General features: G+C 45.7%; 1 protein-coding gene across 2 annotated transcripts; it reads left to right on the top strand.

Moving 5' to 3' along the window:
* Window positions 1–3,907: 3,907 nt before the first annotated feature.
* Window positions 3,908–12,753, top strand: TSN (translin). 2 transcript variants are annotated; one of them, XM_030580359.1, is made up of 6 exons: window positions 3,908–4,075; window positions 4,336–4,429; window positions 8,591–8,687; window positions 9,661–9,776; window positions 10,456–10,577; window positions 11,075–12,753. In XM_030580359.1, exons 1-6 carry the CDS (start codon window positions 4,010–4,012, stop codon window positions 11,309–11,311), a joined length of 732 nt encoding a protein of 243 aa, XP_030436219.1. In that variant the 5' UTR covers window positions 3,908–4,009; the 3' UTR covers window positions 11,312–12,753. The 2 variants fall into 2 exon arrangements, with proteins under 2 accessions (XP_030436219.1, XP_030436220.1); XM_030580360.1 differs by having other exon boundaries at window positions 3,909–4,075; window positions 10,498–10,577.
* The last annotated feature ends 287 nt before the right edge of the window (window positions 12,754–13,040 follow it).

Here is a 13,040-nt window from a genome sequence, read left to right as displayed (position 1 = left end):
GCGGTGTGTGGGGCCACCCCAGAGCCCAGATACCTGCATCCCCAGAGTCCAGCTGTGGGGCACCCCTTCCCCCCCAGAGCCTTTACTCCCCCCAGCTTCTTTACAGTCCTGCCCTTCCTCACACTTTGCCAGAGCCAGGTCTCCCGGGCCCTCTCTCATTGTACGAGGAGATTTTGGAGGACCAGTTAAAGGCCAGGGACCACTCCTGATAGTGTAATATTGATTATCATACTTGTTGCTAACAGCAGCCAAACTTCTGGGCCTTTTTGCAGGCCTGTGCAGCCTTAGCATGACTAAGCCAGGAGGACTCAGCCTCTTGCTCAACCTTTGCGCCCCCTCTCATGAAGTCTCTGTTGAACATGCTGGGGTCTGTGTTTTAGGAGAAAAACAAGAAGCGTATCTATATTTGCCTTCTGGCATGTGTCTGTCAGGGCCTCAAGGCATGCAAACCCTGCAGGAATATATTTGCCTAATTAGCAATCTGAGGAAACCTCTTGCTTAGCTTTTAAAACTGCTTGCCTAACAAGGTTTTTTATTGTTGTTTCAGTTGTCTACTAACAAGGATAAATAAGGGGAGAGAGGTTTGGTCTCTTTGGGATCACTTCATGGAGTCAGTTTAGGGCCCTCAACGATAGCTGAAAGACAGGCCAATCCCACGGCTCCCACTGTACCACTCAAGAGATACACACCAAACTTCAGTAATTATGGAGGGCTGGAGGTGTTTTACTGTTGTGGATGTGAGTAAGTGCTTGAAACTAAATAAAGTATAGCTTTAAGTGAGAGCACTCTTGTATTGTACGGTTTGTGCCAGCCATGTATTGGTCAGATGGCCATGTCTCCAATTTATTTCCTGATACCACCTCACACAGAGTAAGTTACGAAGAGCTTTGGATTGAAAGAACTCTGGGTAACACCATCCCTGGATGGATGAGGATCAAGCCAGGCAGCCAAAGCATGGAGCACCTCCATCCCCAGGATGAAAGCCGGAGAGCTGGGCCCTGCAGAGTCCAGCGGTCCCTAGTGGCATCCAGCAGCTCTGCAGAATTCCCCCAGGAGTAAAATATGTCTGAGAATCTGGGCCATATAGACTTCTATGGGGACAGAAGGAGGCCCCTACAGTTTCCTTAGCAAAACTTTTCTTTGTCTGATGCCTATGAAAATGCTGACAACAGTCAGGCTGCTGCTGTGCTAATCACGCTGACTAGTATCATCCAATTTACTTGTATTTCTCCTGTCTGTATCCATCTCTTGTCTTTAAGTTGTAAGCTCCTTGGGCATAGACTGTCTTTTTGTTCTGTTTGTACAACACCAGGTACAATGTGGTCCTGGTCCCTGACTAGAGCTCCTAGCCGCTATGGTAATATAAATAATAATTAATAAATTGTTCAGTAAAATAAAGATTTAGGTTGTTTGAGTTTTGATAGAATATATGTGAGTAGGCCCTATATAGTCCCTACATTCTGAGTGGATTGGAAAGAGTATTCATAAACGGCTGCCCTCCCAACCGTGAGTGGAAACACACTGAGACCCCATGCTCTTTCTGCCCCTGCCCAGCCTTGTGCGGGGGTGAAGAGAGATCCAGTGAGGCTGCTGTCTCCAATCAACCTGATAGAGGGGCACACTCTGCCCACCCTCCACCCCAAGCCCTCCGGACCTTTTCGTCGGCCCCATGGACCCAAGGGCCTCCCCCTCGCCCCTTCACTGTGAGCTGGCTGCACGATTTGTAGCCAGTTCATTTCCAGACCACGCGGAGGAAACATCTATACACACTCATGCTCCACACCCTTCTCTTCCTTGCGTCCCACCCTGAGACAAAGTGGCGGGACCTCCTGCCACCTCTGGAGGGTGAGGAGCCCCGGTGTGCCAGCTTATACTCCACCCTGGTCCCAAGACCCACCGGGGATATCAGCTGGCAGCTCACCACGGGGCCGTGAGCATGGGTGTGTACTTGGCACGGTTCACCCCCATCCCGGGCACCTGCCCCTTCTGCAGCATGAGGGAGACTCTGGCGCACATTTACCTAGAATGCACCAGGTTGCAGCCCCTATTCCAGCTCTTCTTAAATATCTTGTTATATTTTTGGTTGCACTTTTACCCTCACCTTCTTATCTACGCACTCCCTATTTGTGGCCCTGCAAAGTCACAGGGCCTCTTAGTCAACCTCCTCCTGGCCCTGGCTAAAATGGCCATCTCTAAAACCAGAGAGAGAAGGTTGGTCGACGGGGTCTCCTGTGACTGTGGGGCCTATTTCCGATCCTCTGTCTGCTCACACATCTGGGCAGAGTTCCTCTGGGTGGCGTCCACTGGCTCCCTTGATGCCTTCAAGGAGCAGTGGGCGCTGTCCAGGATTCTCTGCTCAGTGTCCCCGTCAGGTTCCCTTTGTTTGACCCTTTGATTGCACTTCCGACCCTGTTATTTCATTACTTGTCCCCTGGAATTACTTGGCTTCCAGGTCGTGTGGATCCTCCTCTTAGGTGGGAGGAGGTCCTTTAGCAGTGGGTGGGCTTCCACTTCCTGGATCCCAATAGGATCAACCTGATAGAGAGGGTGAGAGATTTGTAAGCCACCTCTGGTGGCTTATGTGTCCCAGCCCCTAAACCAAGTGAGAGGAGTTAAGAAATGAACGTCTGTCCTCACCAAGCATGAATAGTCTATGTGAGCTGCTGTCCCCTGAAGTTTTGCAGTGGGGGTGAAGAGAGACCCCCTGAACTACTGTCTTCCCCAAACCTGGAGGAGTGGGTGAAGAGCTATTGCTCCCCGCATAGGGGAGATGGTGAAGACATCCCACAAGCTCCCAAAAATGGGGGGTTGCACAAAGTGCTGGTGCAAGGGGGTTTCGGAATGAAACGCTGGGGGCTGATTAAAGACGTGGGATCTGCATAAGGTGGTGGTGAAGTAAAAGGCTTCTGCTGTGGGGAGATCAGGCCAAGATGGAGGACCCCAGAGAAGTTCCCTTCGCTGACACTCCTTTCCCTCTCTGGGCAGTAGGGTGACCAGATGTCCTGATGTTATAGGGACAGTCCCGATAGTTGGGGCTTTTTCCCATATAGGTGCCCCCAGCCCCCAGTCCTGATTTTACACCCCTGCTATCCGGGCACCCAGGCGGGCAGCTCTCCAGCTGCTTGTGAAGGGATGGGAAGGCGGCCGGTAACACAAACATCCCCCCCCCCCCTTGAGGATGCTGGCGGGGGGCGGGTGTCAGCCCCCTGCTCCCCAGCCACGGCCGAGCTTTGCCTGCTCCGGCGCGCGGGGGAGGGGGAAGCTGTCAGCCCACAGAGGCCATTGTGTGTGATCACAGTCTGGCCTGCAGAGCCGGGGGGGGGGGCAGCCCGTCCCTGCAGCCGCCCCCAGGCCCGGCTTCTCCAGTGCTGGCTGGGGCCCTGCGGGGAGAGCCAGGCCGCTGCCAGGGAGGGAGGGAGGCGGCCACACGGGGACAGCCTCACAGGGTAAGAAAGGCAGCGGGGTAGAGAAGAGCGCACTGCGCCTGCGCACGCTGGCCCGGTGGGGGCTATCCCACTGCCTGTCCCAAATGGCTCCCGTGGCCCCCTGCGGGCTGAACTCGCTCAGCAGCCAACTTCCGTTTTCCTCGGTGTGTGTCATGCCCTGCGCCAGGAGCGTAGAAGGACCCCGGGGCGGGGGCCCAGGCAGTGATTAGGGCACCCTTGTGCTCGGAGTGTGGAAACCCTCCCTCCGAGGAAGTGGTCCCGACGCGGGATGTAGAGGCCCGTTGGGTGGTAGGAGCAGCGGCTTCAGTGCTGAATGCGGAAGGCCTTCGCGGCGATGGTAGCGGGCCCGGCACTAGGCAGGGCAGCAGCTCTGCGCCGCGGCGGTGGAAGGACCCCGAGTCTGGGCCGCGCGCGCATGTGGCGCCTGCGCCCTGAGCGCGGGAAGGTCCCTGAGCAGCGGTTGCGGCCCCGGCTGGGAGCGGGAGAGGCGGCTCGGAGGCAGCGCCGGGAGCGTCCCAGCCCCTGGGTGGCGGCTCCCCGCGTGCCCGGCCCGGCGGCGCACCATGTCGGTCAGTGAGATGTTCATCACCCTGCAGGGGGTCCTCACCGCCGACCAGGACATCCGAGAGGTCAGGGCCCGGCCGGGCTGGGCGCGCGGCGGGGCCGGGGGCGGGGCGGGGCGGGCTACCCTCGCACCTGGCCAGGGATCAGGGTGTCGCCAGGGCTCCGGGGGGGGGCGGGGCCGGGGGAGGGGCAGGGCGGGCTACCCTCGCACCTGGCCAGGGATCAGGGTGTCGCCAGGGCTCCGAGGGGGGGGCGGGGCCGGGGGTTTCTGGGCGGGAGTTTCTTCCTCCATCCCATGTCCTGACGTGTTGCCGTCGACTTGCAGGAGATCAGGAAAGTGGTTCAGACCCTGGAACAGACGGCTCGGGAGATCCTAACGCTGCTGCAGGGGGTTCACCAGGGAGCTGGATTTCAGGACAGTAAGTCACTTGTAATTAGTAATGATGTCACAGCCGGAAGACAGCATCTGCCCCAAATCCCTACATGCTAAGGATACAAAGGGTCAGGGAAAGAAGGGATGCTATCAAACACTTATATATAATCTTTCGTTAAACACACCAACTTTCCTTGACTATACTCTCAACCTGTCCACTGTTAGTCAGGCAACTTCTTTTCAGCAAGACCTTCAACACCTGAAACAAAGCAAAAACTGCCATGGGGAAAAGACCTGAGGAAAACTGAATCCCCCCACCATTGTTGCTGAGAATGGTATCCGAGACCTACTGTGACACTTTCCAGGGGTTACGGGGCACTTTGCTTCCACCTGCCTTTAGCATGAGGAAGCATGTGCCTCCTGTGGGTCAGCTTCTCAAGTCCACTGGCCATAGGCAACACAAGCACTCCCCTCTAGGCCTTGCCGGTCCATTCTGCCTTCTTACACCTTAAGAACATAGGAATGGTCATACTGGGTTGGACCAAAGGTCCATCTAGCCCAGTATCCTGTCTTCTGACAGTGGCCAGTACCAGGTGCCCCAGAGGGAATGAACAGCTGATATGGGACTTCTTTAATAAAAAATTAAAGAAGGTTAATGTTAATATCAATCAAGATGAGTTTCTGGAAAACAGAACCCATCAAACTAACTTGATATTTATTTTGATGTGATTACAAGCTTGGCTGATAAAAGTAATAGTGTTGATGCAATATACATAGACTTCTGTAAAGCAATTAACTTGGTATTGTGCAACATCTTGATGAAGAGACTGGAATGATACAAAATCAACATGGCACACATTAAATGGAATAAATACTGGCTAAGTGATAGGTTTCAAACAGACAGTCATCACTGAGCCAGTGTGTTTCTAATGGGGTTGGTTCTTGTCAGTAGACTATTTACATTTTTTGTCAATGACCTGGAAGAAAACATAAAATCATCACTGAAAGTTTGTTGTTGACCCAGACATTGAGGAAGTGGTAAAAGAGTGGACAGGTCATTGATAGTCACCTGGATTGCTTGATGAATTGGGCAGTAGCAAACATGCATTTCAGTATGGCCAAATGTAAAGGCATTCATGTAGGAACAAAGAACATAGGGCATTCCTACAGATACAGGATTCCATCCTGGAAAGCATTGACAACTTTGCAGTCATGGTGGATCATCAAATGAACGTGAGCTCCCACTGTGATGCTGTGGCCAAAGGGATAATGTGGTCTTTGGAAGCATAAATGGGAATGTCTAGTAAGAGTAGAGAGTATATTTGGCACTAGTGTTTCTGCTGCTAGACTATTGCATCCAGTTCTGGTGTCTACAGTTCAAGACGGATTGATAAATTTGAGAGGGTTCAGAGAAAACCTATGAGAATAATTAAAGGATTGGAAAAGAAGTCATTTTATAGTGGAGCTCAGTCTTCTTATCTGATCTAAGAAGCTTGCGATCCAGTGACCCCATAATCTGAGAATTTACATGGGGAACAAAAATTTGATGTTAGAGGGCTCTTCATGCTAGTAGCCAAACATATAACAAGATCCAACAGCTGAACACTGAAGCTGAACAAACTCAGACTAGAAATAAGACGCAAAGCTTTAACAGGAAGGGTGGTTAACAGCTTGACAAGTAATGTGTTGGATTCTCCATCACCGTACATTTTAAAATCAAGATTGGATGTCTTTTTGTAAAAGATCTGCTCTAGCTTGAACAGGAATTAATTTAGGAAAGTCCTGTGGCCTGTGTTATATGGGAGGTCAGACTAGATGACCAAAATGGTTCATTCTGGGTTTATAATCTATGAATCATGAAAGATCATATCTTCCCCCAAGGTGCTATTTGAACATTAAATGCAACAAGCTGTGTCATCTTGAATTGTATTGGAATGCTTCCTTGTAACCCTGTATTGGTGGGTAAGAAGAAATTGGCTATCATCTAACCACCAATTATTTGTGCAGATTACCTTAATTGATATCAGAGCTATAATCTCAACTGTAGCTTCAACCTGGCAGTGATTTGACCCTCCTTATATCAGCTGTTTGGCTGGAACTTAAATATATTGATTAGCACAGAGATTGATAATGACCTTTTATTTGAGGGACTGATAGCTAAACAAGACTGCTGTCTTTCCCAATTTTTTATTACATAGACTTTATAATTATTGGTTTATTTTTGAAAATAATGGAGATATACCTATCTCTTAGAACTGGAAGGGAGCTTGAAAGGTCATCGAGTCCAGCCCCCTGCCTTCACTAGCAGGACCAAGTACTGATTTTACCCCAGATCCCTAAGTGGCCCCCTCAAGGATTGAATTCTCAACCCTGGGTTTAGCAGGCCAATGCTCAAACCACTGAGCTATCCCGCCTCCTTTTTTTTATATCCACCTAAAGGCTGACACATTCGCCATAAGTGTATACTCCTCACAAACAATATGAGATCTCATCCAGCAAGAAATGCTGTTCTCCCTCCATTTGGTCTCTGACAACAACTGATAGAGCAGGGGTAAAAGGCACCGATGCTCTTGGGCTCTGGCAGGCACAGTACTGCATGTGCTGTGGGACTGCTATGGCTAAAGAACTTCCCTTGCACTCCAAGTGCGGGTACTGCCATACCATAGCTATTCATACCTGGGTGAGCTTGGCCTTGTGGCTCAGGCATTGGACTGGGACTTTGGAGAACTGGATTCACCTCTCAGCTCTGCCATACAGTTTGTGGCCTTGAAGCTGTCTGTGCCTCGTTCCTACTGGAAAGTGGGCGTAATGCATCCTTGCCTCACACAGGTGCGGTTAGAAGCCACAGCATTTTCAGTCATAACTTAAAATCTCCTAGAATTCAACGTGCCTGCACATAGAGTACTGGACTTCTGAACTTTGGGCAGCTGTAGAAAGGGTGACATACAAAAGACTTGGATGTGAACAATTTGAAAGCTTATAGATTGAGATTTTAACCATTAACTTCAAAGGGAGTTGTGTGGCTCTGGTCCCAAGAAGGATATGAAAATCTGAACCAGCGTCTTCATTCCTTGATACAGAGGTTTATTGTTGATCATGTCTTACTCCTGCTTTATGTGCTCTTCATTATTGCATGCTCTGTCAATCACCCCTCTTTCTCTTCTTCCTTTATTGTCCTGCTGTTAGTTCTTTTCCTTCTCTGTGGGCACTGCATGGTCTCTTCAGATTGATTGATTGATTTGCACGGTCATGTAAAATCCAATACAGGCTCTTAATTATGAAACTGTGGTAAAAAAGGTATTTGTGTAACGTGCATTTCCCTTAAAGGGGAGATTGTTACACTTTCATCTCTCGCTGCCTCATACCCACTATAGTCTGTCATCACTTTTGCTGTTTTTCAGTAAGTAAAAAAAAACAAAAACTTTTTGAGGACATCTTTTTTCTCTCTCTCTCTCTCTCTCTAAATTGCTATGCACATGTATAATTCTGTATGTATAAGAAGAGCTGAAATAAGACTGTTACATTGGTTGTAGCAAAACAAAACATTGCTGTATGGTTTTCTGTTAAGGTGTATGTCATATTTGAAAACTATAGGTGGCAGTGGTTAGTAGATAAATGAGCCTGAAACCTTACTTTTCTAAATAGGGGCTTAAAATCCCGCTGATTGTGAGTGGTAATCTTATAGGTAACGATGGTTTGAAACATAATTCAAATGTATATAAAACAGAAGGGGCTACTGGAAAACATAGATCCAACCCCAGCTATTATCCATTGTAATAATATTTCTTTTTATCTAGTAGTGAGTGAGTTATTGGATTTGGAACAGAAAGAAAAGTATATCTCCCATTGTTGAGTAGTCAATTAATTTGCGTGGCATTGCTGATCTGTGTCTGTGATGTGACTGAGATTTAATGATGACCAGTGATTCCTAAATAATTATGGAGTGACTATTTTCATGTAACTTGGAATTGTGGACTAGTGGTTGGAATTCAGGTCTGAGAACCAGACCTCCTGGGTTCTCTTCATTGCTCTGCCACTGACTCCTGGTGTGACCTTGTTCAAGTCACTTAGCCTGTTTGTTGCACTGATGTGTAAACATGAGTGTGCTGATTGGAGAACTTTAAGTAGCACTATGTACATTCACAGGATTCTTTTGCAAAAATTAGTTTTGCAAGTTCCTAAATGTTGCCCTGTTTCTTTTTTTCAGTACCAAAGAAGTGTCAGAAGGCCCGAGAACACTTTGGTACAGTCAGAACACAGCTAGCATCTCTGAAGACCAAGTTTCCAGCTGATCAGTACTACAGGTCTGTAAGACTGCAAATAACCATACTGATGGCAAAGTTTTAATATTCTAAATGGGTATTACACACTTTAACTTAAAAGGATACCGTGAAGGTGTATAGGCCCCAACATTTTTTTTCTACTCTACAAATCAAGGGTAGCATTGGTTGACACTTTTTTCGTGAATCAAAAATGGCTATTTGACCAAACTTTTTGGTAAAATTGTTCAGCTTTCAGAAAAACATTTTTTTTCCTTACTAGAATCATTTTTTGAAAGTAGAAAATTTTCATTTTCTATTTTTTTGAAGACTTCCTAACAGAAATAATTTTGGCTTTGTTTTGAGTAGCTCTAATTAAAGGCCTGATTTTCAGAGGCATTGAGCACTCACACCTCCATTCACTTTAATTAGTTGTTAGTTGCATTTCTGAAAACTAAGCTCAATCTGTCATGAAACGTACATTTGATATTGGGAATTATTCCAAAATGAGGCAGTCCTCTTTGGCCCTTCTTTGCTTTCCCTGCCAGTAGGGGACTTCTGACAAGAGTACTTCAGAGAGCAGGAATCTTGTCAGTTAAATCCATTGCCAGCCATTACAAAGGATTGGAGAGAGGAGGTGAACCCTCCGACAGGTTGTCTTGCATCTCGTACATGTCTGTTGCATCCCGCACTGACCACCTTGAGTTGTTCAGGTTGCCAGGCCCTCAAGCTCAGACTGACACACTAAACCCACATTTGTTGGGTGGAATTCTTTTCATTGCCATTGTTTGGATCAAAATGTAACTTTTGGATCGGTAGCTATGAAACTTCAGTTCTGTCATCTTAGCAGTGTGTCCAACTGAAGCGCAGTGCTGAAAGTAAACATGCAGCACACGTAGCATAAGGTAGACTAGATATGTAATACTTTCAGTCTTAATCTTCAGTCCTTACTAATGCAAGTTGTAAAAATGTCTTGAATTATTTTTTTCACCTTCATTCATTGTGTGTTTCAATATAGATTTCACGAACACTGGAGGTTTGTGCTACAGCGCTTGGTGTTTCTGGCAGCATTTGTTGTCTACTTGGAGACAGAAACATTAGTGACTCGAGAAGCAGTTACAGAAATACTTGGAAGTAAGTTCGTGTTAATTAAACTGGATAAAGTTGTGAAGTTCTTAAATTTAGTGGTTTGCAGAGACACGGCAAGGTGCAAAATGCCAGATTGGTCAGAAGAGTTAGATTTAATTTCCTATGGAATGAACAGATTAAACACCAGCAGAAATTTATCTTCATAAAGATGCAAACCAGACTGCAAAAAATTTTAATCTGGGAAAAATAAAGACTCTTTTTTGCTTAATGTGTCAGTTTAGGAAAGTAATTGTGTACTCTTAAGACTATTTGACCAAACCACGTGACATTAAATTTGCCTAGGATGTTGACTTTGCTTTGTCTGTTTTTTCCCTCCCACTACTTTTGTTTTAAATGTTAAATAAGAAGTTAGCATAGTTAATGTTTTGGAGCTATAACACTGCACAGAGCAGAGGATGTTTTTAAAAAAAAATTCAGGAGGACTAAAAGTTTTACAAAAGAAAACTCTTGTACTTCTGTGATCCTGTTGGATCAAGTGTAGGGGATTGTCTCGTAGGTAGAGGACATGTCAGATATTAAACCAACATGGGAGCCAGGTCAAAGTACTTACATTATATGTGGGGAAACAACTGACTTCTATATTGCCATCGGATTTCTTATGTTTGAAATGTCTTCTGTAGCTGACTTGGAATCAAGACATTTCTAATTTGCTGCTTGTGTTCAGGTATGATATTGATTCACATTGCAACTCTGGTTTTCACCTTAGTTGAGGCTGATCGTGAGAGAGGTTTTCACCTGGACATTGAAGACTACCTCTCTGGGATTCTGACTCTTGCCAGTGAGTTAGTAAGTAAAAGTTATTTGCACAAATTGATAACTGGTCTGAAACCAACCAAAAATGAATGGCCAGTAGTTTTTTTTTCCAGACCCTGCGTTTGGGGAGGGTAGAAGTTACATTGCATAATGCCCTGGTATTGAACTCTGAGCTAACTAACCTTTCCAGCTACTATGAAATGCTAAGGTAGCAACTAGGAGTGAACCTCAGAAAGGGAAGAACTAAGTGCCTACTTCAACTTAATCCTGTCCAGATTCAAATCAGTGCCTTGATTGAAAGCAAGGATTCTCGTTACGCAAGAAGCCATTCTATATGATGAGTATAACTAGTCTGATTACCATACGTTGATGCTTCTTCATACAGTAAACTGACAGGAAAAGCATGTTTGGCTGTAGAGACAGATTAAGGTAGGCGACCTCCGTCTTCAGAAGGATCTTGAGAGATCTGACTTGGTAGTTGCATGTGTAGTCAACCTTTTTCCATACCATCTGACTTGTTTCCCCCGCAGTCTAGGCTGGCAGTGAACAGTGTCACCGCAGGTGACTACTCTCGTCCTCTTCGCATCTCCACCTTCATTAATGAGCTGGATTCTGGCTTCCGTCTCCTCAATCTGAAAAACGACTCCTTGAGGAAGCGCTATGACGGCTTGAAGTACGACGTCAAGAAAATTGAGGAAGTGGTTTATGATTTGTCAATCCGAGGACTCAATAAGGAGGCAGCGAGTGATGCTGGGGGAGAGAAATAGAAGCTGCTGTTCTAGCAGCATCATGGATTACCTCAGATGGTTGCCAGTGAGGGAGGTGTTAGCAAAGCCCTCCTGCCGTAGTTTAGAAGAACCACAAGCTGAAAAGTGCTCTCTATTTTCTTACCAAATGTGTAGTACGGGTGTTAGAACACACAACGTTTTGTAAAATCATGTCTAGAGAAGGGCAGCAGGCTTTCTGTTTCCAGTGAAGTTACTCTGTCAAACACACACCGCTGTTCCGTGTACCATAGCAGTAGCTGTCAAGAACTTCCTGCAGCTGAAATTCCCGCTTAGTCCTGTGGAGTCACTCCCGCTCCACCGCTGTATTGTTCTGGCAGTGATGTGCTTCAGTTTTCTGTGCCTACACACCCTCAAAGGGGTGTGAATGGGATGCAGCTTAATGCAGATATGACTTGGCATTTTGAGAGACAGTTAGTGTTCAGTTCCTTTTTTAAAAAAACACTGATCTTCATTGACAATTTTTTTTTTTTGTAATTTGCACCCACTTTAGTAACTTGAGCAGCAGAGACTTGTATAGCAGTTTATTGCCCTGATCTTATTTACTGGTTACAGGATATCAAAAACACTAAACTGCAAAATTAGGCTAAGCAGCTCATGAAGACATATCACTGGGAATCAGTCTTTTCCATATAACTTTGGCATATCGTGTCCAGGCATCTCAGTATTATTTTTTAAATGACAAGGTTTTTGTTACCAGAAAGACAGCCGGTTGTTTCTCAGAAATGTCTGCTTTTGCTTGTTGGCATTGTTCACTACTGTGGGTAAACAATGTTGACTTTTAAAGTGAATCATTTTATTTCATGTACTCTGCGTAATTGCCTTTCTGACTATCCAGACTTTCTAGCACATACTTGCTAAGGAACACCTGATAAAGTGCAGGCATCTTGGGGGTTCTGAGTACTTTGTTTCTGAATAGGCCAGAAGTTCTCTTGGGTTTTTGTTTGTTGTTTTTTGTTTTTAAAGATCCCAGGTAGTTAGTTCGTGTAATAAAATGTTTGTATCTTAAGAAAAGGGAAAAATTAACTTCTAGTCTAGTTTGCATATGAGATTTTTATACTCAACCTTTTTTTTCCATTATGTCAACATGCAAATTCACACATCACACAGGGTGTTTATACCTCTTTCCTAAAGGAATTCATTTGAATTTTACGTAACTTTTTTACCATTTTGTGTAATGCCCTAGTTTTTCTTCTTTAAATATAATTTGTCTGGAATAAGGACTGTTTCCAAAGGATACCGATACCACTTGTTGAATATAAACAAGCAAAGTTACAAGCAGTTGTTGAAATTCCAGTGAATCTCTTAGTTTGTAAAAGTTTTGCAGTTAGCTGTTAAAGCTTGTTTTAAAAAAATCATTGGGAGAAACAAGTTTCTTTGTTATCTTGACCAATAAAAACTGTTCTTTCGTGTCCATCTGGTAATTCTGTCTTTTGCCTGATGTGTGTTAATGTCACTGCTTTTCATCCTACAGTCCTGCCTGAGGAGTTTTTAATACAAATTCACCCTACCACTTTAAAATTGGTTGATTAACATACGATTCCGTGCGTTAGCTGGGAAAGTGGATCGGCCATCTGGGATCAAGGAGGAGTGAGGATTAAGCTGTGAATTTATAAAACCTCAGAATATGTGTTTGGGATTCTGTTGTGTGGGGACTTGAACACAGAGGTTCCGTCTTCGGTACTTACGTGGCCTCTGTTATTGTGGTACC

This window comes from Gopherus evgoodei, chromosome 11, assembly GCF_007399415.2.
Source record: "Gopherus evgoodei ecotype Sinaloan lineage chromosome 11, rGopEvg1_v1.p, whole genome shotgun sequence".
NCBI lineage: Eukaryota > Metazoa > Chordata > Testudines > Testudinidae > Gopherus > Gopherus evgoodei.
Note: the sequence above shows the minus strand (reverse complement) of the source record. Positions and strands in the feature narration are given on the sequence as shown.